At 43.6% G+C, this 24,784-nt stretch overlaps 1 protein-coding gene across 2 annotated transcripts in view; it reads right to left on the bottom strand.

Annotated features, from left to right (window-relative positions):
* EYA3 (EYA transcriptional coactivator and phosphatase 3) overlaps nt 1-24,784 on the bottom strand; it is a 55,885-nt gene that overhangs the window by 23,660 nt on the left and 7,441 nt on the right. Inside the window, exons 2-6 of one of the 2 annotated variants that reach the window (XM_082494351.1) lie at nt 12,345-12,438; nt 6,126-6,169; nt 3,478-3,557; nt 1,579-1,645; nt 644-786 (exon numbers count right to left, since the gene is read on the bottom strand). In XM_082494351.1, the coding sequence (XP_082350477.1) occupies nt 644-786; nt 1,579-1,645; nt 3,478-3,557; nt 6,126-6,169; nt 12,345-12,377 (367 nt within the window). In that variant the 5' untranslated portion in view covers nt 12,378-12,438. Of the gene's footprint in view, nt 1-643; nt 787-1,578; nt 1,646-3,477; nt 3,558-5,170; nt 5,250-6,125; nt 6,170-12,344; nt 12,439-24,784 lie in introns of those variants that run through there. The other variant, XM_082494352.1, reaches the window with a different exon arrangement.

Here is a 24,784-nt window from a genome sequence, read left to right as displayed (position 1 = left end):
AACACACCAACACCCCAGCAGTGCGTCTCTCCCTCCCTGTGCTATAAAGGATGCACAGGGTGAATAGCTCAAACCCTGTCATCGAGCTTTCGCTGCTCAGGAACGACAGGACTCCTACTCTTCAATCATTTGCAAAAGCTGGAATGGCTAACAGAGGGCTCAAATATTAGAGCAACTTAAGCAAACTTATTTGCCTAGTATACTCGGAGAGATTTTAGCATGAAATCTACGCTTGGTGAAAGATGAGATAACAAAGTCTTCATCCTGGCCAGCAAAAAGGAAAAATACCTTCAGCAGAGGTGCTGTAGTATGGGGTCTTGTGTGATTTCACTGACACGGAAACTGCATAGACACAGCTATAACGCAACTGGAGAAAACTGTGATCCTAAACTAAGAACCATCTGGCAAGCTTCATGGGGAGACATGAAATGAATGGCCAGGAAAAGAGCTTTGTAAGAAAGAATATTTTATAATATGAAGTCCTGTCAGTACTGTAGATATCAATCTACAATTTCAGTTAGGCACGTGCTCTCCTACAAACTCTTCTCTCCAACGCACCTGCTTAAGCTTAACACTGGCTTTTTAATGAAACATAAGACGATAACTGCAGTCACTGAGAAGCCTTTGAAAAGTTACTTCTTACCAAAAGGAGGTAGTCCGTAGGTTTGGGTGGTCTGGGGGTAGATGGTGTAGGGCTGAGACTGCTGTAAAGCTTGGTACTGAGTCTGACCAGGGTAAGGGCTCATTGCTTCCGAGACAGGTACAGAAAGGATATGTGCATATGGCCTTATTAAAAAGAAAGAACAAAAGCAAAAAGAGAATGACTTACATGATGCATCTTTCAGCCTCCAAACCAGAAGACACATAAAAAATTGCTTTAGGAAGAAAAAACAATATACACTGACGCATGCTCTTAGTGTAATATCCGCTTGTGTTTCCCAGTATGACAGGCTCTGGTTTTACATATGCTGCCTGTTTCTTGCGGCGACACCAGGGGAAACTCTCTCCTCCGTGATGCCAGAGCACCGGTGCTTACTGCAGCACTGGGAGGGCAGGGTGGGAGGGGAAGAACAAACTCCCTGTTCCAACAGGCACGAGCAATCAGTTTCACTTCTCATGCCTCGCAACACCAAATCCTAAAGCTAATACCATATAGTAGAACGTGTCAAAACTACTGGAACGTGCAAAGAGCAAGCCTGGGGGATTAAGGCCTACTATGCTGCAATGGGAAGAACTTTTAAGATCCCCAAATGCGGTAAATGACCAGAAAATCCTATATTCCCCTTATATTCATTTATGTCCAGCTTGTTTATTCCTCTAATATTATGGGCATTATTCAACAAGATTATTGTGTTGTTAATTACTTGAAGTGGCTCATTTATCCTTGTAATCACAAGACAACAGCCACTGAAGCCAAAGGGTGATTTCTGTCAGCTTCAATGTCTGCAGCAACGAGTATCTGTTGCCAGAAGATAGGAACGTGTGATTTACAGCATTACAGAAATGCATAAAGATGCAAAAAGATAACTTCAGAAAGAAGTAAGGGTTACAGAATTCAGTAACAATTGTTTGACTTACTTTGCAGAATACATTTGTGAGGTATAATCATTTGATGACCTTGGGATATAATCAGTGCATGTCATAACTGGAAAAAAAGTAGTTTGTATAATTACACAGACGATTTCAAAACCCAACAAATAACAACAATTAAATATCAGCATGCACAGTATGTTTTAACCAAGACATAGGATTTACAAAAGGTTTTAATGCCTTGAATACAATTTTCAAAGCAAATTCTCAAAATGTGCACTGTTAAAACAGCGAAAAAATGTTTTTCTTGCCAGTTCACAGCAGGTAGATGATTCAGTCAATACTATTTCTCCCTTTGTAACAATGCTCTTTCTCCTTACCAGCTGGCACCGTCATCTTAAAGGAATCATAGAATAGAAGCATTTAGGTTGGAAAAGACCTTTAAGATCATTGAGTCCAACGGTTAACCCAGCGCTGCCACTTTACCACTAAACCATGTCCCACAGCACCACGTCTGCCTGTCTTTTAAATACCTCCAGGGATGGCAACTCCACCACCTCCCTGGGCAGCCCATTCCAAAGCTTGAGAATCCTTTTGGTGAAGAAATTTTTCCTGATATCCAATCTGAACCTCCCCTGGCACAAACTGAGGTTGTTTCCTCTTGTTCTATCCCGTTACTTGGGATTCTGCTCCAGATGCCAGTGATAGGCTCCAACAAGCGGGGCTTTCCCTATCTGGAACAGTCCTACCACATTATTGCTCTTGTACCATCACGTAGTTAACTCTCTTATCAGTTACATCCACTAAGGGGAGCAAGTTAGTTTGCACAGGCACACCTAACTGTAACATTTGCATTCTGCTACCTAAATAACCTCCTCTTAATGTAACCTGAGCGTAAGCGGCCGAGAAATACAAACCATCAGCCACATGCTCGGAACCTTCCGAATGCTCCGTGAATCACCACCTCTGGTCCTCAGTGTTTGCCTTTACTCATGGTGTGAAGCCCATGTAGCACAAGGATACAATAGGAAACACAAACTGGGAACTTTGGGACCTAAAGGCTTTCATTGAACACGTCGGATATTCTCACATCCATCCTGCAAAAATGCCTTTTTTTTTTTTCTAAAAAGAATGTCAATATTTCTAGAATTCTTATTTTTAAAATAGCACATAAAGAATTAGGTAATGGTGTCAACAAGAAAAAAAAACCCCACAATATAACTGCATGCAACTTCTGGAATTTGTAAACGACTTATCCAGATAGGCAGCAGATTTTGCAGGCTAAAACTTCTGGTAACTGCTGCAACCACAACATCACAGCACATTGATTAAAATAGTAAAGATGCAATCAAGTTAGCAATGAATGGAAAGTTACACGTTACATATTTTCAATCAAGATGAGCCGATTTACACTTATAAATAAGTATGGGCAGTCAAAGGTGTTCTACGCAGGGATCCTGCTTTCATAATAACCTCCAGCCCTCATTTTCCCAGAAGAAAGGACACGTTTCACCTCTCACTTACTATACAATTGTCTTATTTTCTGCCTCAGTTTTCCCTCAATTTATTTCATAAGGAAATTCTGCAGACATTCAATATAGTTCAGAGTCTAAAATTAAGTGTATGGCATATTATTACAAAAGACCCAACCAGCTCAACCCCTTCCCTCAAGAAAAATCATGTATAAGGTGGAGAAGATACAGCAGTACCCAGCAGCAAGCTGGGGGGCACTGACACAAAAATATTTGTTAGAAAGAGAGAGATATTTGGTTACCATCAGGCATTAATGCTTTGTAAGCACCACAGCAAACCACTTTACAACTGATATTGAGGACAGGCTAACTCTTACAAGGCGGAGACAAAGCTTGTGCTTGATGAAGCAAAGTAACGAGACCAGTGGAAGAAAACAGGGAAGACAGTGGGAGCAGAACTCCAGAAGATACTTACTCTCACCGGACATGGGAAGGTTTGAACCAAGGCTTGAAGATTCAGGTTTCTGATCGCTGACTTCTGCGTTGCTCACATGACTGCCAGGACAAACAAAGGCTAATCGTTAGCATTACGAATTCTTAAATTTACACCTTTGGGCATCGTAACCCCTGGGTTCAACCTTCCTAACCCAGGCAAACTGACTCCTAACAGAAACTAGCTCTGCATTCTTTGATATTTCACACAGAGATCCTGAGACAGATTTGCAGCTCTAATTAGACATTAAACTGTCGTCACCTCCAGCACGTTTTCTCACCAACTGGTCTCTCAAGATAAGGCTGTAGCTTCACATGACAGCTCAGCAGACCAAGCAGCTTGGCACTGCCGCCTGCAGTGGAAAGTTTGAACTCCTCTCCTCTCGCCTGAGCACTGCCTCCTGCTCCCCTGCATCAGCTCAGCCACCCCTCAGGTGCTCCATCAAATCTAATTTGCTTATCCAGCACAAAAACCGTGCCGTCGTTTTTGCTGGGATACTAAACAGACTCGGCTCATGGAGGGATCCAGCAAGCACCATGCTTGGTGCACACTAGAGCTACAAGCAGATCTCCCCCTCGCAGCAGCAGTAAGCACTTACATTGGCTCCTTCACCCTATAAAGCTGCAGCCTGAGAATACCAGAATAACACACAGATGCCGCAGAACTTGACGAAAAGCTGTGTTGCAGAACTAGCAATAATAAAACAAAAGCCATCAAGGCAATCAACAAGGAGGTACAGCTTTCCTGGGACAGGATAAGGGGGGAGCTGGCTAGTGAGTGCCACGGGCTTGGTAATAAGGCAAGAAATTTTCCCTCGCTTGGCTGGTGAGAGGGAGTGAAGCTTAATCAAAATGTATAATCTGGCTTTCCCCCCCCCCGAAAACCTTTATAAACAAAATCCTCGGAAATATTTCTCAATACTAGTCGCTGAACTTAATTCCATAATGAAGTCTGAGTTTTGCAAGAAAATCAGGGTATTTGTGTACTATTATTCTTGGTGAAAAACAATGCTGTGATCCTGAGGCTGTTAAATGTCATGCAGGTTGCAAGCAGGTTGAAAGCTGCTCGTTGTGATCCCTTCCTGTGGAAAATGCAATAAATAAAATCACGTTTCTGACCATACTATACCAGCCCACGTTTCTGCTGCTCGCTTTCTCACTGCTGCTCTCAACCTGCTTGGCAGCACCTGTGGCACTTGGGACACATCCATCCCAGGCGCTCTTATTTTTCATCATTTACAACTTTTCAATTCTAACGGACTCAGAGAAAAAAAAAAATCTCACTTGCACTGTGGCTGCCTTGCATCACCGAGCGCATCCCACAGCGCACGCTGCATTCACACAAGTGTTAAGACTCTCAGGGATGCTTGATGCTCCCAAGAGAGACGACCCTCGCTGGGTACAGCTCTTCCCCACTTCCACAATCCAGCTAAAACAAACACAGCCAGAGTATTGACATCGGCTGAAAATCATGTTGGTTTAGGAGAAACAGGTCTAATAAATTATTTTAAATTATTCCATAGGTCAAACTTAATATCATATATAGTTTTATTAAAATAGAGCCAGAATATTTAAAAAGAATGTTTAAGCGGGTTAGAAATGCAATTTTACCCCTCCCCTCCATTCTACTTTTCAAATACTAGATAGGTTTGTTTCCACTCCAATCTTGAGGCTACCGGTGCCTGTGGGAAAGCCGTGAATGCACTGCAGCAGAGTGATGCGCTGAAGGAGAATCGATGCGTTCACTCCGGCGTGTTCAGACCTGCCCGTTGCTGCCCTCAGCTCCTTTGTAGTCAACAGAGAGAAGAAATCCTCCTAGGACATGGTTCATCTCACCTCATACCAGCTAAAAAGGGAGCTTGCAGTGATTAGCTCAAATTTTTAACTTTTAGACATATAATGAATTTCACACACTGTTTGCGGTTAAAGTATTCCCTTCAATGTTTTTTAAAAATATGTACTCATGTCAGGGCTTCAATGTATCGTGTCCACCCCTGCACGAATGGCACACGAAGTGTTTCCTCCTCACTCACGCTGGGATGTCAGAGGCTCCAAAAAGAAATCTTTCTTCACAGAAGTAGTATTTGCTACTACTTGTAGGAACAGAATAAACCCTAATACAGCTCTTCTCACTATAAGTAATAGTGATTAATTCCTAAATACGACATACATCAGAAAGCATCCACTGAGGCTAAAAATAGTACAACACAAGAGCTTTACACAGAAAAGGCTATCAATTTGAGGGCTTAATTTCTCAAAACAGTTAACCACATAGTTTTGCTGAGAATCATAGTATAGCTATTATTAAAATGTTCTGAGTCTCACCAGAATAAATGCATGTTATGTGTAGTACATGACAGTCTCATCAGATCCTGTGAAAAACAGGATGCTTGATGAAGCAATTAAGCTTCTTTGTAGCCACTTTTATAAAAGCTTAATACCAAAGGGCCAGGTGTTTTTTTTTTTTTAATTGGGAACTTAATCTCTAAATTATAACAAATACAAAAGTGAGATATTTGCCCTGTCTCCGTGAAAAATAAAATGATACGCAAGCTTCTAAAATGGAAGCTTATAATGATAAAAGAACATTAATAACTGTTACATACTAAAAGCAAATTCAAAACTACGTACCTCAAGCTTTGTTCTCTGGATTCCTGCATCTTGGCTTTTTTCACCTGCAAAGACAAAAACGTTCAGAGACACAACTAACGAGAGCCGTCCTTGACAGAATCTATGCACGCAGACCTCCATTAGCAGATCACCACTGGTTACTATAGAGTTCGAGTTCGTGTTTAAATACAGAAAGCCTTGCATTGAACTCCAGAGCTAACCAGTGTAACCATGGGTTCTTCATCTCAAAACAAGCTTTTTCCTAATTAGAAAACAAGTGCTAAAGCGGAACGTGTTAGCAAAATCGCCGTATTATTTAAGTAAGTAACAGATGATGGGATATACAGGTACACAAGTCTGATAAGGACAATTTTACGGAAATTGAATAAAACAGCCATCAATTTTAAGAAAAATTTACTCTGCATAGATTCAGCACACTTGCCATAAATGTGGGTATTTCGCTTTTCTCCCCTATATTTAAATATTATATAAAGATAGGAAGTTGAATATATTTTCTGCAATAAATCAGGAGTTCCGATTTTCATTTCTGAGTAAAAACGATGTATTTATTATGGTTTTGTAGGTGGTCAGCTGGACCCCGTTCCTGTATAGGGTCTTACCCGACAGAAAGCACTGCCTGGAAGACAAATTCAGTTTTCTGCACGCAGGCTACAAATACTACTTTGAAACGCTGGGCAGGATGGCAGGGTTAGTTTCTAAACCTGTAGTCTCTCGAGCGAGATGTTCCTGTCATATACTGGCTGTTCTTTCCCCCCCCTTCTCCCTCTAGCAGTAAGTTTTACAGCCTTCCACATTCCTGGAACACGTTTAGATGCCAAACTTGCAGCTTCGGTTCCCAGCTGCACTCACGGTTCATCCCAGTCCCCACAGGGCACTTGTTTTTTGTGACGGGGCTCTGGGAAGGTCCGCGCTGGGTCTCAGGCTGCAGGGATTACAGCCCCCGACCCGGGTGCAGTAGTCAGAGAGAGACCGCCGCCACATTAGGAAAACCACTAGCACAAATGCTTCACCGTGTAATTTAAGATTTTCTCTCTCGGGTGAGTATACACGAAACACCAGGAAAATGCAATTTGAGCGTCAAAATGTGCTCAAAGCTTTTTTTAAAAAATAAATTAATAAAAGACAGGTGAATTCCTGATGGGTAGGGGGAGATGGGAGGCAGAAGTACAAAACAAAGGACAAAGGCTCAAAGCAGCAAGGGGAAAGGAGTAAGCAAACAGTAAGGATGAAAGGAGAAAGCTGAAAGGATCATCTCTCCTGGATGAAGCTACCAGTATTTTGGAGGTCTGTCTGCTTTCACCTCTGTACTAGTCTTGCCGGCAGCTATTCCTTCCGGCAGTTCACAGCTGAACACTACAAACTTCATTAGCGCTCATCACACACACAAAAAAGGCAAAGGCAATGACAAAAGACTATGGCTTAGATATCAAACAGCCTCAAATCTGGCATTTACCACTTCAGCCTGAGCAGGGAGCTGGTAACACTGGTATTGACATTAACTCCTGCTGTGGTTCTTCAGCCCCACAGCATCACAGACTTCTCCAGAGCCCTTCTCCTGCCTGGCTGGGAACACACACTACTTCTGGTCCCCATTGCCACAAGGTCCAGGGCCTAAAGGAGATGTATCAGTCTTTCCCACCTAAAGACGATGTTAACTACAGGGAGACTAGTGTTCCTCCAGCTCCCTCAAGCACTGAGTTATCAGAGCACGGCTGCTGCCCATCCATGGTGCCCTTCAACTCCTTTCGGCATCCCTCCGTCTGGCAGCAGGTGCTCCAGCTCTCCCCCGGGACCCTGCCACCCACTCCTGAGCTGGGACCTCGTCATCAACACTGCACCAGACAACTCAGGGTGCCGAACTGCCCACGGGGCTCTTAAGGAAAGGAGACAGAAAAAAAATGAATCGCATCAGAAAAAGCAGCAGCAAACTGCTTCAGATCAAAATTACACAGAGGACAAAAATAAAAATTAACTTAGAGTTGGCAGCTTGAATTTTAGATGTCACAGGAGGAAAGCTTACAGTCAGGTACTCGATTAAGATCCGGCTTCTTCAATTCAGTAGGGTTGTTTTTTTTAATATGGGAGGTGGACAGAGAAATCAGCTCACTTACAAAAAAAAAAAAAAAGCCAAACAACCCTTTCCCCCCAAAACAAGCAGCAAGGTTTCGCAAGGACACATCAGTTTTATTGACGTTTTCATCACCGCTGGAATGGAACAGCTGTTCCTAAAACACCTCTCGATAGTTAGGACTTGAGCTCAAAGCACTGCTCTGCTGCTCTGCCGACCTTGGTCCCTCAACTGGAACTTCTGTCTTGATGAGTATCTACACCGCAAGGCCATCGCGCCTTGTCCTCCTCTGACGGGAGATCTTCCCCCTCTGCCAGAAGCATGCCCTTGGTGTTGTACGGAGAACAATATTTTAAATCGGTTTTCCTTGAAATCAATAGTTAATTTCATTTTTCAAATCAATAAATATCTGGAGAGGGTTTCATACTCTCTTTTAAGGCCTCTGGAACACGGGACACACAGTGTGCGTATGCAGCCTAAGTCAAGCAAAACAGCAATTTTGAATTTCAGTCTATCACATCCCTTCCTCAACTGGCTAGTCCCCATCTCTGCAGGCTTTTAAAAGAAATTCTCCCGGATGTCTTAATGCTAAGCAATAACATTTACAAAATCTTGAAACTTCAGTGGGATGCAAACCTCATTTTCTACCCATCGCTAATCCGTGCAATTTACACTACAAATTCAAGTGGGAGGGAACAGTTTTAAACAGTCTTTCATGGGCTTGGAAAGCATTTTCTCTCTCTCCTGCCCCATGTCATAAAACATATTTAATGCAGGAACAGCACCTAGTAACAATAACTTAGGGATGGTGTTCGGGGCACAAGGAGAGAGCGCTGCTATACTCCCAGCTGAGCCCAGCACCACCACACTCCAACCCCAAACCCTACCTGGGGCACCTACTCATCCGCATGAGCCTTACAAAAAGCTGCTGAAATCTCTTCAAACACCTCCTGGCAATACCCGCTCCCCTCTGAAAACCTCTGGAGAGACGCTGAGGGGTTTTTTTGTCCTCTCTCAAGTGACAGGATTACAATCAGAAGACGTTTCATGCAGGAGAAGTGAGTTCACTTTTTAAAAAAATATGATAAAAAAAAAAAAGAAAAAGAAAAGGAAAAGAAATGAGAACAAGGAAGAATATGTAGTTTACCTCAGTGATTAAAGTTTCAGCTTTAGCAGCTTCAAACATTATCTCACTAAGCTGTTCTGCTGCTCTACGACTGACGTGTCTCCTAAGGCAGATCTTTACTCCTACCTCCATCTTTTTATCGCACTGTAAGTTTTGAGTTTATGTTGATTTAAAAAAAAAAAAAAAAGCGGGGGGGGAGGTGGCGGGGAAGTGACACAGTCTGTCTGATCCCTGCTCCCAAATCACAAATTTTTATAACTGAAAATCCAAACTATTCATTGTGCTGGAGAACTGTTTCTGCCCCAGATCTACCAGCGTTGGAGTTCAGTTATATTTACAGAGTCAGAATCAAAGCAAAAAAAAAAGTTTTCCTCCTGACATCAAGATAACAGTTGCTCTACGACTGAATCCAACTCTCAGGCTGATATTCCTGGACTAACTTCCAAGCCCCAGCAGAACCAGGGAAACCCCCGCGCTCCCAGCTGGCCAACAAGCAAGGTGATGACTTGTTGGAGTGAATGCTGCCAAAGCCATTTAAGCCTGGGGCAATGCTGTTGTGAACGGAGGACTGCACACAAAGCCAGGAATGCAGAATTTTATTGCAAACTCTTTGCCAATTTCAATTCAGAACAATCTTCAGCCCAAACACGTGACCGTTATTTTTTCTCCACCCTTTTGGCAGCGTTGGGTCTTTCCGGAGCCCTTTCCATCACCGTGTTCTCCCTACCACCGCCTGGCTTGCCGTTGCTGTCCCGTACAAGAAGCCATGCCAAACAGAGAGCAACCCAGCGGATGCCCGCAATGAGTCAAACACAAGTTCACCATCCCTTATAAAAAAAAGGTTTTTGTCATTCTCTAGCATTAAGGATTAAATAAAGTACTGTAAAAATCAACTACATGCATCCAAAATGCATTCAACAAGTCAGAGATTACTATACAGGATTACTTCTAAAAACTAATCCAGATTAATAATTTATTATAAATTAATGATTTTTTTTTTGTCAGGAGAAGGTCAGGGGGGTCACTTTTGATCATTTTCCCCCAAACTTTCCTTTGCTCTCTTATTTCCTATGTCTGCTTCTGTTTTCTAGCACCGCGGTGTGCACAGAAACTTCTCCATTCTAATTCAGACTTGAAAAGGGAAGAAACATTCCAAAACCAGGGACAAACGACATGCCTGTTTAAGGTGCCAGGCGGCAGTATTTGGGGTAAGTGAGAAGTCTAACATTCATTTAGAAAAGATACACTATATACGTTTGGACCAATTATCACCATCAGTCCACACCAACACAAGAAAATGACCCAATTTCTTTTTTTTTTATTATTTTTTTTTTAAGTAAAATATATTGGACTCAAAGCCTGATGACTTCTCTACAGGCTCCTTTCTGGATTCAGTTATCAACAGTTTGCCATAAACATTATTTTCTGAAGTAACATACAATTCTTGTATGTAGTAAGTAAGTCTGTATCTAGTAACATACTAGTCTTGTTCCCATGATTAAGAATAGCAAAATTATTTGGGAAAGATAGTGAGTTTGTACAATATCGGTGTTGGGCGACTAGGCAGACAGGATTTTGCAAAGCTGACTTCAATTTTCTTTTTTTTTTTTTTTTAATTAGGAAAATTCACTTGTTTCAGGAATGGTCTCACTACAAAAAAACAGAAAGATTACTTTTTTCACTTCCTCCTGCAAGAATGTGCCACTATACCACGTCACTTACTAGATGTGATGAATACAGTCTCATTTGCTGTCTCAGAATGACTGACTGGCATAAGGTACTTAGCAGAAATTAGCAGCAGAAAATTACAGCAGAATCCTCTTACAGAGGATGCTTTCATGTACGGAAAATTAGCTGTACCCTCTCGTGCCCCGAAGAATAAAATCCCATAAAGAAAGTTTTCATTATATAAGGATGTAATTACAGAAATTTCCTTTTTTAATACACACATTTAATTCATTTTTAAATCCTACACAATATCTGAAGTTCAAATTATACGTTTTTGCTGATTAGTTTCACGTTTTGTGCATACTTACTCAGGCGCATAATTTGCATGTTGTGTCAAGTAATACTTTAAACAATTGTAAATTTACATTTCCACTCCCCTTCAACTTTGTTCCCAAGTCATAAAATTGCATAAATGACATTACAATGTATGTTCTAATCAGTTAACTGAAGAACATAAAATTTTCACCTTAAAAAAACATCAAAATCTTTTCAATGGGAACATTACCAAATTGCCCTCAGCCTATTATTCTATTTTTGTGTCCATTTGAAAAGGTCTCCAAAATTAAAATAAGCTCCACTCTCAAAGTAACTTGGCAATTTCTTGTTGAGTTTGCATCAGGTTAAATTTGGGAATATAAAATTAATACAAACTTTTTTGCTTAATCCCTACACTATTGTTTTAGATATATAATTTAAACTTCATATCATACTGTATTAATTATCACTCCACCCAAAGCTTCTGTGATGTGATATTATCAGTTACTGATAATAGAGAGTATGGCAAATATCTAAGATGTTTGGACAGCAATTTTTTACCTAAGACACGCTTCCCTAGTCGAACGCGCTGTTAAATAAAGAATTGAAAAAAATGCTTTCCACCTGCGGAGATGATGGATCATGGGACCTTTTCAAAGTCGTAAGCACAAGAAGAACCAAAGACTATATAGACTGTAATAACCAGCATGCCGATTCTGTCATTAAAATAGTGAATTTTAATTTCTCTAGAACAGGCTTGAAATGGTCTGGTTTTCTGAGCATAACAAGTAATTATTAGGCATAATTTTACATAGAAGCATTATAGAGTTTAAGCATACGTAATTATTCCTTTTATTACTATTGCCTGTATGATTATAGTAAATTAAATGTAAAACTAACAGCAAAATGGTTTTTCACTCTAGATAAATATACTAAGTATAAGCCTTATTTTCCATTACTAATTAAAATAACTGTATACTGCATTTGTGAAATCACCGATTTGGTTTATATATTCATTTCAAGCCTTTTTAAATGTACTTACTGGTTGTTCGGGTAAGTCTTGTGGCTCTTCCATGGGTATTACTGTTTTAATGCTTAAATGGTCAAATCGTGTGTTCCTCGGCAGTCTTCAAAGCCTGTCAAAAAAAGGTGTTCATAGCTTTATGTACTTTTTGGTGGGCTTATCATTTAGGCTATCAGAGAATATTAATTGTTATATATTCCACCCACAAGCTTTCTAAACTCGTGTTGCCATCTCCCAAGTAAAAGACAAAATTCATATATGGAAAGATTTCATAAACAAGGGATTTAGCATTAAGCTTCAAGATACAAACAGACTTTTTTATGCACGTGGCACATTTCTACATCATTTACTTGTACCATACTGACTACAGAAGCTAGTGTATCAATCAGACATGTGCACCATGATTTTAAAGACACTTTAAACGATCAAGTCTGGTCTACTAGGTCAGTAAACAGCGTGATTCAATCTAACCTGTTTTAATTTAGAACATTTATATAACGAACAAAAAAAAAAATCAGGACAAGAGGGTACACCTAAATGTATCTACATGCAATACTGTTTATTGCCAAATTCACAAAGCAAGTTTGTTATTTCAATTGCATCCTTCAAAAAGAGAAGTTTGATGAAAATCTATAAAATAATTTTTCTTCTGCAAGCTAAGTAACCCAGTAGCATTTAGCACAGAGACCTTGGATACTATACCAAAGAGCTGCTATCCCCCAGGGTTTTAAAACCATGAAAAGCAAATTTTGGAGATTACCTTCACAACCTGATTAATTTTTGCAATTTGCTGGGCAAAAGATAAGGCACATGGCCTCCACAGCATCCCGCTCTGCCCGACCAGTGTTCGGGAGCAGCCTGACCTACGCGTTAGATCACTCTTCTTTCACCTGCTCATCTCGGAGCCAGTTGATCAAAAACAAGCCCCGACCTCTTCGGACAAGCCCCATCCCAACTGCACCAAATGCAAGCAGGGGCTTCCTCTCCCGCCCCAGCAGAGCTGTCTCTCCGTACGCACGCGTGTGCAGTGTGGCACCCGGAGCGGAACCCAAGCGGACCACAGAAATTTGAAGAAATGCTGAAAAACACTCGGTGGTCTGGAAAAAAATTAAACACAGCAACTGTCTGTGCTGAGGTACAACCTACTCCTGCCTCCACGGCCATGAAAGTTGTGCTGTAAATCTCAGTGGAAGCGCGAAAGGCCATTCACCCGGCTGTGCTTTCTCTGTGCCTCTCCGTCTTCCCACCCTGTCTGGAGCGTTCAGGCACCTCCACATCATGAAACTGTCCCCACGCAAAGTGACCGAACAAGTTAACAGAAACAACTTCCCAGTGTCCTGAAAACAAGTGCTCCTTCCCCCCGCCAGCCCCTGCCAGACCTACTTAAACTCCCAGCACGTGCAGCCAGCCTGCGGCACAGCACCACGTGCCGAGCATGGGGATGTCTGGCAGCCCGGAATAATTTCATATTAACCACGAAAACACAGAGGATTTCTTCTCCCTCATTTGAGGGCAGGTAAAGGTCTTGCATACCAGGGCGTATCGTATTTGCCAGGGTAAAATTTCACCGAGGGTTTGAGTATTTTCCAAGGCTGCCTCCCCTAAGCAAAGCTACTTACCTTTACTGCCTTAACTGCAAATCAACTGAATTTACAATAAGGCTCTGCAGTAACTCAGCGTCTTTTGAAATGACCCTATTCACACCACACACAAGAAAGTATACAATGCAAAGTACTACTGTCACCATTCCAGTTTTCCCTCCATCAGTTTTAATTGGTTTTATTTTAAATATAAATGCTTATTTCCTTTTTAATTTTTGTAGGAGTAACAGAGAAAAATCAAGACTTAAGAGAAACTGTGGCATTCAAAGATTAAGAATAGGAGTGTGGAATACAATAGCGAACAGCAAGAATATGTGGTCCCATCCTGTCCCTTTGTCCTTCATTTTTGTTATCTGACTCTGTTTCACTGTGTAATTTCTTAGAAAACTCCCAAACTAAACTCTGGAAAAAGATTTCAAATGACACTTTGATCCATACCGTGATAACTTCCCATTCCGTGCTTTGTTTAAAAGCTGTGAGCAGTTCTTTAATTTTGTTTTTGAGATGGATCTAAATAATTAGAAAGACAAAGAGATTCCCTGAGTCACGTCAGAATATGTTATTACACTTGTGAACAAAACTGACTTCCCAAATAAGTAGGGCACCTTATAGCACCTGGAAGGAAATGAACGCAGCAAAGCAGGCGAGCAGTAACCACTCGCCTAGATGGCAACTGAAAACGTGACCACTGGTGGCTTCACACTTTCTTCTAGAGAATACTCCGTACCTCCAGAAATAGCAACATGGGGAGAAGACACCTCGCAAAGACCTAGTGCTCGTAGCTGTTGTCACACACAAGTGGGCAGAATAACTTGAAGCAGCAGCATGCATTTGGAGATGAAAGGGACGTACTTAACCAGTACACTTGACTAGCTAGGAGTGACGGGGTCTTCCTCCCGCAAAGCCCTCCTCCTCCACCACCACCAGTTTAAGCTGCTGCTGAAGGAAGAGCTCCTGCCCCTCCTTACCTCCAGCAACCCACTCTGACACCCCTTCCTTTGTAGCCACCAAAGCGGTTATGCGGCTGACCAGCAGTCTGGATCTGGGATCTGACCTTCTTCTAAGAAAAAAGAAAGAAAGGGTAAAAAAAGAGGCACTCAAGCACAAGCTTTCTGCTAAGCTGCTGTAAGTGGGACCAGCTCCGGTCTCAGGCAGCCCGGTGCCCGGGGAGCCAGTAGGATGGGGAACAGACAGTGCACGCAAGCGGGGCAGCAAGATGCCTCCTTTTCAGCGACAGCCATAGTAAATGAAATCATAATTTATACCATCTTATTTATGTTTCACTTTGGCAAAACAGAGGGCAAAACCCGCCTGGATGCGTTCCTGTGCAACCTGCTCTAAGGTGGCCCTGCTCTGGCAGGGGGGTTGGACCAGATAATCTCCAGAGGTCCCTTCCAACCCTATGATTCTATGACTTAAGTCACAGCAATACACATATGGCTCCGCAGCCTTTCAACCTGTATCACTGTCCGCCCAATCACCCCGTTCTCCTGGAGAGCCACCAAACGGCTTCTCATGGCCAGGCACGGAAAGCACTTGGACCCCGAGCAAGGCCAGAGGCTCTCCCTGCCATCCCTTCTGGAGCGCGGAGCCGGGGAAGGGAGCCGCCTGCCTCTCTCTGCCTGCAGGGAGAGGCTGAGCGAAGCCGCTGACAGCTTCAGCGCCAGGATCCGGGGAGCAGCTGCTCCGGCGGCACGCATTTCCCTAACAGCACCCACCGAGATGGCTCATCCCCCCACTGCCCCTCTGCCGGCCCGGGATGGGCATACCCCAGGGCAGTGCGCCCAACCCCGAGCACCTCCTCGCCCGGGAGGAGAGGTACGCACCAGCACAGCACCCGGGGCTTGGGTTGCCAAAAAACAAACCCTGCGCCTTGCACCTGCTCAGCGTGAGCCACCTCGGTGTACTGACTGACTTAGCAAGCAGCTTGCCATGAACAAAGGTGATTTTAAAAAAAACTGAAGATAAACAACACTGATTTTGTTTGGGGTTTTTTTTTTTTTTGGGTGGCATCTCAAATCTCAAAATGAGATTTTTAACTTATATAAAATTCAAGGCAACTGTGCCTCAGATAAGCTTATCACACAGTTTCTATTACGGAACATTTTAAAACCGTAAGTTACCGCAAAAGACGAGATATCAAAAGCAGATCTTCGATATCTTCAGTTCCATAAAGCGCGCAAATTGCTGCAATTGCACCCAGGACAGGGGCTGCCAGCGCAACCACTGGGGGTCCCGCTCCCCATCCCACGCAAAGCCACAGAGTCCCAACGGGCACTGACGCTCGCTAACCCCAGAAGAGGAGAAATCAGTGATTAACAGCTTTGGGGGAAGCTGGGGTTGGTCACATTTTCCATCTATATATATATTTTTTTTTTCTTTGAGAGTGAGGTCTGAATAGTAGATTCTGGTGGTGAGAATATTTCTGTGGGCTACTGTGCTTCTGAATGAGAAAACCAGTACAAAATGTATCTGAGTGTGCAACAAGCCACCAAATAAGTTGCAACAATGAAAGATACATTCAGAAAAAATTAGTATACTGCTACACTTCTGAAAACCCCTTTTTTCCCTGTTATGGGGTGGTTTTCATTATTTACCTGATGAAAATTATTTTGTAGTATCTGAATGAAACATTTTTTATTTAATCTGGATTGTTTTGAATACCCATCCTTGTTTAATTCCAACTTGCGCAGAACAACAGCGATGTAAAATATAAAGAATAGGTGTTTTGCATGTCGCTTTATTTTGCTTGCTCAATTTGTGGAGATGCAGGGACACCTCCCCCCAGCCCAGGTTGCTCCAAGCCCCGTCCAACCCGGCCTTGAACACCTCCAGGGATGGGGCAGCCACAGCTTCTCGGGGCACCCTGCACCAGGGGCTCACCACCCGCACAGCCAAGAATTTCTTCCTAATCTCTCATCTAAATCTGCCCTTTCCAGTTTAAAACCATTCCCCCTCATCCCATGGCTCCCCTCCCCAATCCAGAGTCCCTCCCCAGCTCTCCTGGAGCCCCTTTAGCCACTGGAAGGTCACTATAAGGTCTCCCCGGAGCCTTCTCTTCTCCAGGCTGAAGCCCCCAACTCTCCCAGCCTGTCCTCACAGCAGAGGGGCTCCAGCCCTCCCAGCATCTCCGGGGCCTCCTCCAGCCCTGCTCCAACAGCTCCATGTCCTTCTGATGTTGGGACCCCCCAAGCTCGAGGCAGCACTGCAGGGGGTTCTCCCCAGAGCGCAGCAGAGGGGCACAATCCCCTCCCTCTCCCCGCTGGCCACGCTGCTGGGGATGCAGCCTGGGATGGGGGTGGCTTTCTGGGCTGCCAGTGTGCACTGCCGGCTCACGGCCAGCTTTTCACCCCCCAACACCCCTGAGTCCTTCTCCTCTTCTGTCAATCCAATTCCTGCCCAGTCTGTATTTGTGCTTGGGATTGCCCTGACCCTTGTGCACTTGGTTCCCCATGGAACCTCCTTGTTCCACTGGGAAGTTTCTTTAAAATTTTATCCTTCCTCGTATCTCAGCATTCCCATATCCAACTGTGATAATATTCCATCAGCCAAGCTGCTGAAATATTTCCAACTTGGTATTCAACATAGCCAAGCCAGCGTTCTGCCAACACCGAGCAAGCAAACCCCATCCGCCGCTTGCTCCTGCAGGAGCTCTCATGAGGACTTGGCAAAAACAGGCATTCTCAAAAGTTTTGAAGAATCTCACATTTTGTTTTTCTACAGCTTGATTAAAGATCACAGGAAATGACAGCATCAGCCTGGTTCCTAGTTTGGTCTGTGTAGTAAAACAGCCCCTTAATGAACTGTCAGGAATTGAACACTTTTGTGTACTAAGCTTCATTTTTCTTTCTTTCAGACAAAAAGAGATAATGAAAATTCTTCATGAAGCTGCACCATCACAGTGATGTGAACAAAATGAGTAAATAGACGCATGCTCTAAAATCCATCCTCAAGGCACCGTATCTCAAGCTTTGTTTTGTTAAATCGCCCCCTTTTGTAAGTATAGTTCTTTACTACATTCCTTTTTCAGCAGCAGAGAGCAGCTGTTTAAAAACAAAACAAAAACAAAAACAAAACAAAACGGAATAGAAATAATGAATGAAAGGTGTGCTACACACCAGCCTGCTGATTTTGTATCTTTAACAAATCCAGTGGGTCTCAGGGCAAAGATTTATACTCTGCTATTCTTCGCTTTTTCTCACTCTCCACACACACCCACACGGATATTTGCAAAATACTGAAGAATACCAAAGAATAAACCTTTGCCGTGAGATCCACTGGATTGTTTACCGCTCTTCAGCCGCGCTCTCTTCCCTTCTTTGTTAACCAGGGAAGACTCAGAATAAAACACTGTAAAAGTTACGGGGAAGACAGATTGAATGCCCTATTTTTGAAGGTATGAGTGGCCACGACAAGCCTGTAAACACAGTCCCATAGGACTGAAAAAACACAGTTTGATTAAAATTTCATGATCTTAAAATGGAAAAAAAAAAAAGTGCAGCATTTATAAATTGAGAAAATTACTGAAATTAAATGTGGTAATACAAATATAGTTTTAACCGAAGCAATGCCTATTTCATTAATAGGCATTTTCACATTAGTTTTAAATCCTTGAAAGGTTATCAACATTAAGGCTGTCTGCAGTTCACTTCGCTTGAACAATGACACACGCAGCTTGATTTCCCAGTTCTTATGCAATTCTGTTAAATTTTATTTTGAAACACAGCAGGGAAATTTTTAATGGGGAAAAGAACTATTTTCTCAAAAGGAAAATTTGGAAAAAACAACTTCATCCTCGAGAAAAACAACTCCAACTGAGCCCAGAAACAAGTCAGCAATTTCTTCTAGCTAGATCTAACATGCATTGCTCACACGGCACAAGAACACACAACTGCTATTAACCTTTTAGTTACAAAACAAAGCATAGTAATTTAAGTAAATGTAAGAAAAGTAGGAAAGTCGATTATCTTCTCTGTTCACGAGGACTGAAACTTACCGGATTTCTCCCCGAAGACCACAAATGATAAGATACCCGGTATCTTAAGGCTCGCATAGATTTTTGTGTTTTAGATAACCGATAAATGGGCGGTAAATCTCTAGAGCTGCAGCTCCGAAGGAAAAAAAAAAAGCTGTTTGTCTTAAAAGCTTTTAAAAACAAACTTTCAAACAGCAGAGCACAGTGCCTTTAATTTCAAGAAGCCACTTCAGACCTGGTCAAATAGATTAGGAAATTTCCTGAACAGAAGACGGCAATTTTTAATCCTCTGTCAGTCAGAGAGTAAATCTGCATCATGTTAACCACAAAAAAGGAACTATTTACGTTATGCAGCTCTAAACTTTGTTTTCAATAAAAGATTTCACTAATACATATCAAAAAGTCATGTAGCTACCACCACGGGCTACCTGGAAATTAATCTATAATTCTATTAGAAGGAAACTGTTTCAGTATTCAACTTTCACCATGATTTTATTAAAAACGTTGTGATTATGGTAAATTTACTTATTTCTTCTGTTATTTTGCATTAGAGGCAGCCATGGTTTTTATCACAGTGCAATCAGTTCTGAGAACATCTGTAGCTATTTGTGTCTTAGCAACAACAGTTGCTAGAGTAACCTGCTCAAAAAAATTAAAGAATAAAGTACTGGATATTTGAGATTTTTTACTGAGGAAAAAAACAGTTTAAATGATGGTGGTCAACACTCAGCTGCTCAGTAAGAGCCACTGCTTTCAATTAAGCATATTTATTACACCATTTGCTTCACACAGCATCGGTCCTGCTGGCAGAGGCAGGTGGGAGGACAGAAACAACACCCCACTGGGTCAGACAAATGGTCCGTCTCGCCCAGCCCATCGCACCAGCTCCACCAGCTCCACCAGCACCACCAGCAGACGGGGCTGCAGGAGCCTGGCCCCTCTCCACCATCCTGCGTGCCCCTCTGGCGGCTGCAAGTGCGGGACCGCAGCGGGGACATCCCTGCCTCCTCCTCCAGCAGCCACTCACGGACCTGCTCCCCACAAATTTGCCCGGTCCCTCTCTGAACTGGCTGCGGTCAGCAGCTCCCACAGCCGCCGGGGCAGCTCACCACCTGCCGTATATTACAGCAATGACTTTCTGAGTGCTTTCAGTCCTGGCACGGCAGGATCGGGTGAGCAGCTCTGCGTTCAGCACGTCCCCTGCCTTCAGGATTTTGTACACCTTGATTACATTCTCTCTCCAAATCAATCCCCAGGCTTCTGGTTCTCTTTGTAAGGCATCTGCTCCATCCCCTACGATCACTGCTCCCCTCTCTGCTTCCTCTTGAGACGCAGCGACCAGAACTGCACGTAGAATACGAGATGTGGCTGCAACCACAGCTTTGCTACAGAGCAGCAAAACAGTGTCTCTGTTGTTTTCAACACCCTTCCTAATGACAGCCAACATCGTTGGCTTTTTGTTTGGCTGTCATTTACACTGAGTAATCATTCCAATGAACCATCACTGTCCCCAGGTTCTCCTCCTGGGGTCGTAACTGCCTGCTCTGAGTTCAGCAGTATACAGATATGGTTTAGATTGCTTTTCCCTAGATGAATTACCCTTAATTTAGGGAAAGCAATCTAAAACATATTTATGCTAATTACCTTAAGTTGTCATAAATTCATCTACACTGAAGCTCTTGTGCCACCTTTTTGATCACTCAGTGTGGCGATATTCTTCTGCCTTTGGTGTGGCTCTTTATGACTCATCATTTCAGCAGTATCAGTAAACTTGGAGATTTCCCATGTCATTCATTTCTCTGGATCAAAGACGAAAATGCTGGACAAAACCAGCCTGAGCACTAACACTGCTGTCTCCTCTCCAGCCTCTGAAGTGACCACTAAGCCCTGTCCTCTGCCTCCTGGGCTTGCTAATCAAGTCAGAGGGCTTCCAACTAGGTTTGTCAGGGATCAAGTAGGGGATAGCACACGTAAGACGGGGTGACAAAAATGCTCAGACAAACCAGCTCTGCTGTGGGATGATGGACAGACCTCTTGCACAGTCAGAAAAAGGGTAGTCAAAAAAGTGGAATATTGTAGTGGATGTCCACTACAGATCCTCTGTCGAGAAGCGGATGAAGTCATGTTTAAACAGCTGAAGAAACCCTGTGATCACAGACCACAGTTTGCAAGAGGGAGTTTAACCAACCCACTATCTGCTGTGATAGCAACGGGGTGTTGTGAACAAAAGTCAGGTTTCTCAATGCATCAAAGATAATTTTTTTTATGTAATGATGTGACACGGTAAGAGTTCAAGATCCAGAAGTGAAGATGACAAGTAACAAAATGAATAGCCAGATTACAGTTTGTTCAGGAGACTGATCCGATAGGTACGGTACTATGGGAGGGCCTGAAGAAGCAATGCAGCCCGGGAGATGTGGCTGATCCTCAAGGACAGCTTCCCCCCAAGAACACTCCATCCCAACGTGCAGAAAAATGAGCAGATGCAGAAGGAGGACACCTTGGCTGGACAGTGAACTTCTGACTAAGCTCAAAAAGGAAGCCTATGGGAGGTCACGCAAAGACCAGATGCATGCAAGGAATTCACCAGAACTGATGAAGTGTGCAGAGATCAGAAGCTTGGCTGACTCAAATCTGCCAGGGGATGAAAAGGGCAACAAGAAGGTCTTCTAGGGATCCTGTAAGCACACTGGCAGCAAAAGACCAAGAAAACTGTTGGTCTGATGCAGAGCAGGGCAGGCAATCAACTGATGAAGGACACGGGAAAGGCTGTGGTATTCAATGCCTTCCTTGCTTCAGGCTTTACCGTCAAGGTCTGTTCTCAGGCCTCCCAAGTCCTTGTGCCTCATGGCAGAGCTTGGAGGAAGAAAGTGCCACCTGTCAGGGCCCCCAGCAGATATCCCTCCTCCTGGGGGTTTGGTTACCTGGGCTCAGGGCCAAGACAGTACAGCTGGTGACCTTGGGGACAGCTTTTCCAGAAAGCTCTACCGCAGGCTTCTGCAAAGGTCACCACTCCCTCCCTCGGGAGCTGTTTTTAAGCCGCAGCTCTCACCTTTGGCACCCACCTGAGCTACAGACTTTGTTTCCCAGCTTGACCTCACCATGGATCCGTCTGCCAACCCAGGCTCTTGCCTTAACCCAGCTACCTGCCATCACCCGGCTTGCCCTGCTCACCCGGTGGGTCCTAAGGGACTGTACCCTTGCTGGTGAGGCCGGTGCTGCTGCCTGCCTCGTACCACCCTTGGTGTCCATTCCCTTAGGGACTCGCGTGTCTCAGCTGCTCCCAGACACCAGCAATGGTACAGAAAGATAAAGTTAGAGACTGCCTTAAGGAAACTGGACATACACAACTCCATAAGACCAAATAGGATGGAGAAGGAGCTGCTCTCTATCACTTTGGAAAGGTTATATAGATCCGGGAGGTGGCTGATGACTGCAAAAGGGCAAATGTCACCTTCAAGACAGGCAATAAGGGAGATACAGGCCAGTCAGACCTGCCTGTCTCCCCGCAGTGTCTCAAGGGACTGGGGAGTAAATCCACACAGGAGACCATTCACACACAGATGAAGGACAGGAAAGAGATTGGGAACAAGAAGCGTGGAAGCATTACCACCAAAGGTAAATGGTGCCTGGCCAACCTGACTGCCCTTTCTGATGGAATTATTTGCTCTTTGGAATAAGACAGCTGTAATTATTTTGTATGTCATTTTAGTAATGCAGAGTCCTTCAGCATCCTTGCAGCTACACTGTGCAGGTATAAACTATGGACAGACTACACAGTAGATGAAAAATTGTCCTGACTGCCAGGTTCAAAGGACTGTGATTACAGGTCTACAATCTAACTAGTGGCAGATAACAAAAAATCCACCTACAAGTGGATGCTATTAACATCTTCATCATGACCAGTGCAACAGTACAGAACACACCTTCAAAACAAATCTGTGGATAAGTCCAAAAGCCTGAACTGTGATTCAGATGGACTGACTGGAAGTCAGTCCATCTGCTGGAAGACTGGGCTGGCAGGAACCTCATGAAGTTCAAGAAGGGCAAGAGCTACGTGCTGCCCTAGGGATGGAGCAACCCCATGCAACAGGACAGGCTGGGAACAAACTGTGAGGTCACAGTTCTGCAGGAAAAAAACTGGAGATCCTGGTGGACAAGAAGAGTCAGCCGTGAGTCCTGGCAGCAATGAAGGTTTGTCTCAAGCTAGACTAAAAAGATATCATGGAAAAGACACAGACAGACTCATCTCAAGTGCCTAAAGAGGTAACGGTCACAAATTGCAACAAGAAAAATTCCAGTCTGACGTAAGGAAAAATTTCTTCACCTTGTGAGTGGTCTGCCATGGAAGAGTGACCCACAGGGGTAGGTTGACAGACGGCTGAGTATGAACCAGCAGCACGTCTAAATGGCCAAGAAGACCAATGGCATCCTGGCCTGTATCAGGAATAGTAGGACTGGGGCAGTGATCGTTCCACTGTACTCGGCACTGGTAAGACCCCACCTTGAGTACTGTGTTCAGTTTTGGGCCCCTCACGACAAGACAGACATTGAGGTGCTGGAGTGTGTCCAGAGAAGGGCAGCGGAGCTGGTGAGGGGTCTGGAGGACAAGTCTTATGAGGAACAGCTGAGGGACCTGGGGTTGTTCAGCCTGGAGAAAAGGAGGCTGAGGGGAGACCCGATTGCTCTCTACAACTACCTGAAAGGAGGGTGTAGCAAGTGGGGGTCAGTCTCTTCTCCCAAGTAATGGGTGACAGGACAAGAGGAAACAGCCTCAAGTTGTGCGAGGGGAGGTTTAGGATGGATATTAGGAAAAAGTTCTTCACAGATAGGGTTGTTAAGCATTGAAACAGGCTGCCTAGAGAAGTGGTAGAGCCACCATCCCTGGAGGTATTTAAGAGACGGGCAGACATGGTTTATTGATGTATTTGGCAGTGTCAGGTTGATGGTTGGACTTGATGATCTTCAAAGTCCCTTCCAACCTAGACAATTCTATGATTTTCAAAACCCCCATGGACAAGACCCTGAACAACCTACCTCCTGTAAGCAGGAGACTGAAGGAGGCCACCTTATGAGGTCCCCTGCAGCTGAAATCTATGCTTTCAAAAGCTTTCCATTGATAGAGAACCTTTCCTCTAAGCCTGGGGGAATTTTGCTTCTTTAATACATCTTTGTCAAATGTTCTCTGAAAAGCTGATGATACCCATTGCTTCATCTATCCATGCACTTGCAGAACTCTAGTACATTAACAAGGTGGAATTTCCCTTTACAGAAGCTGTGCTGACTCTTTTCCAATGGACTGTACTTTCCAGTAAGTAGCGATTTTGTTCTTTACAACTATCGTTGGTGCTGGAAGTCAGTCACCTGTATGGTGTTCCCAGGATGTCCTCTAGAGCCCATCTTTAGCAGTAACAGTGACAACAAGGAATTCACTGAGCTTTGCTCATCGCTTACCATCCCCAGGTGCCCATTCCACCACCCTTGGTCACTAAGCAGTCCCACAAATCACTACCTGGATTCCTGTTCTTGATGGATTTGGAGAATGTATTACTCCTGGTTTGAGCCTCCCGTGCAAGGTGCTCTTCAACTTCCTTTTCACCCTTTTAAATTCTCCCTTTACATTTCACCTGCCATGCTACAGATTTTCTTCTTCTCACTCTGCATGCTTTCCATTAAATGCTCATCTTTTCCCCATGACAGCTTTTTAGCTTTCCCATTGAGCCATGCAGGGATTTTTTTTGGGGGGACCATTCTGTTTGCTTTCAAATAGTGTATCTTGGCTTCTGACACAGTATTATTTAAACAGCCTCCAAGCTCCCTGTAGGCTGCTTACTTTTTGAGCAGATCATTTTATGGTGGGGGACTTTTAAACCACTTGATTA

The sequence above is a fragment of the Vanellus vanellus genome, assembly GCF_965231255.1.
Source record: "Vanellus vanellus genome assembly, chromosome: 22".
NCBI classification, from domain to species: Eukaryota; Metazoa; Chordata; class Aves; order Charadriiformes; family Charadriidae; genus Vanellus; species Vanellus vanellus.
Note: the sequence above shows the minus strand (reverse complement) of the source record. Positions and strands in the feature narration are given on the sequence as shown.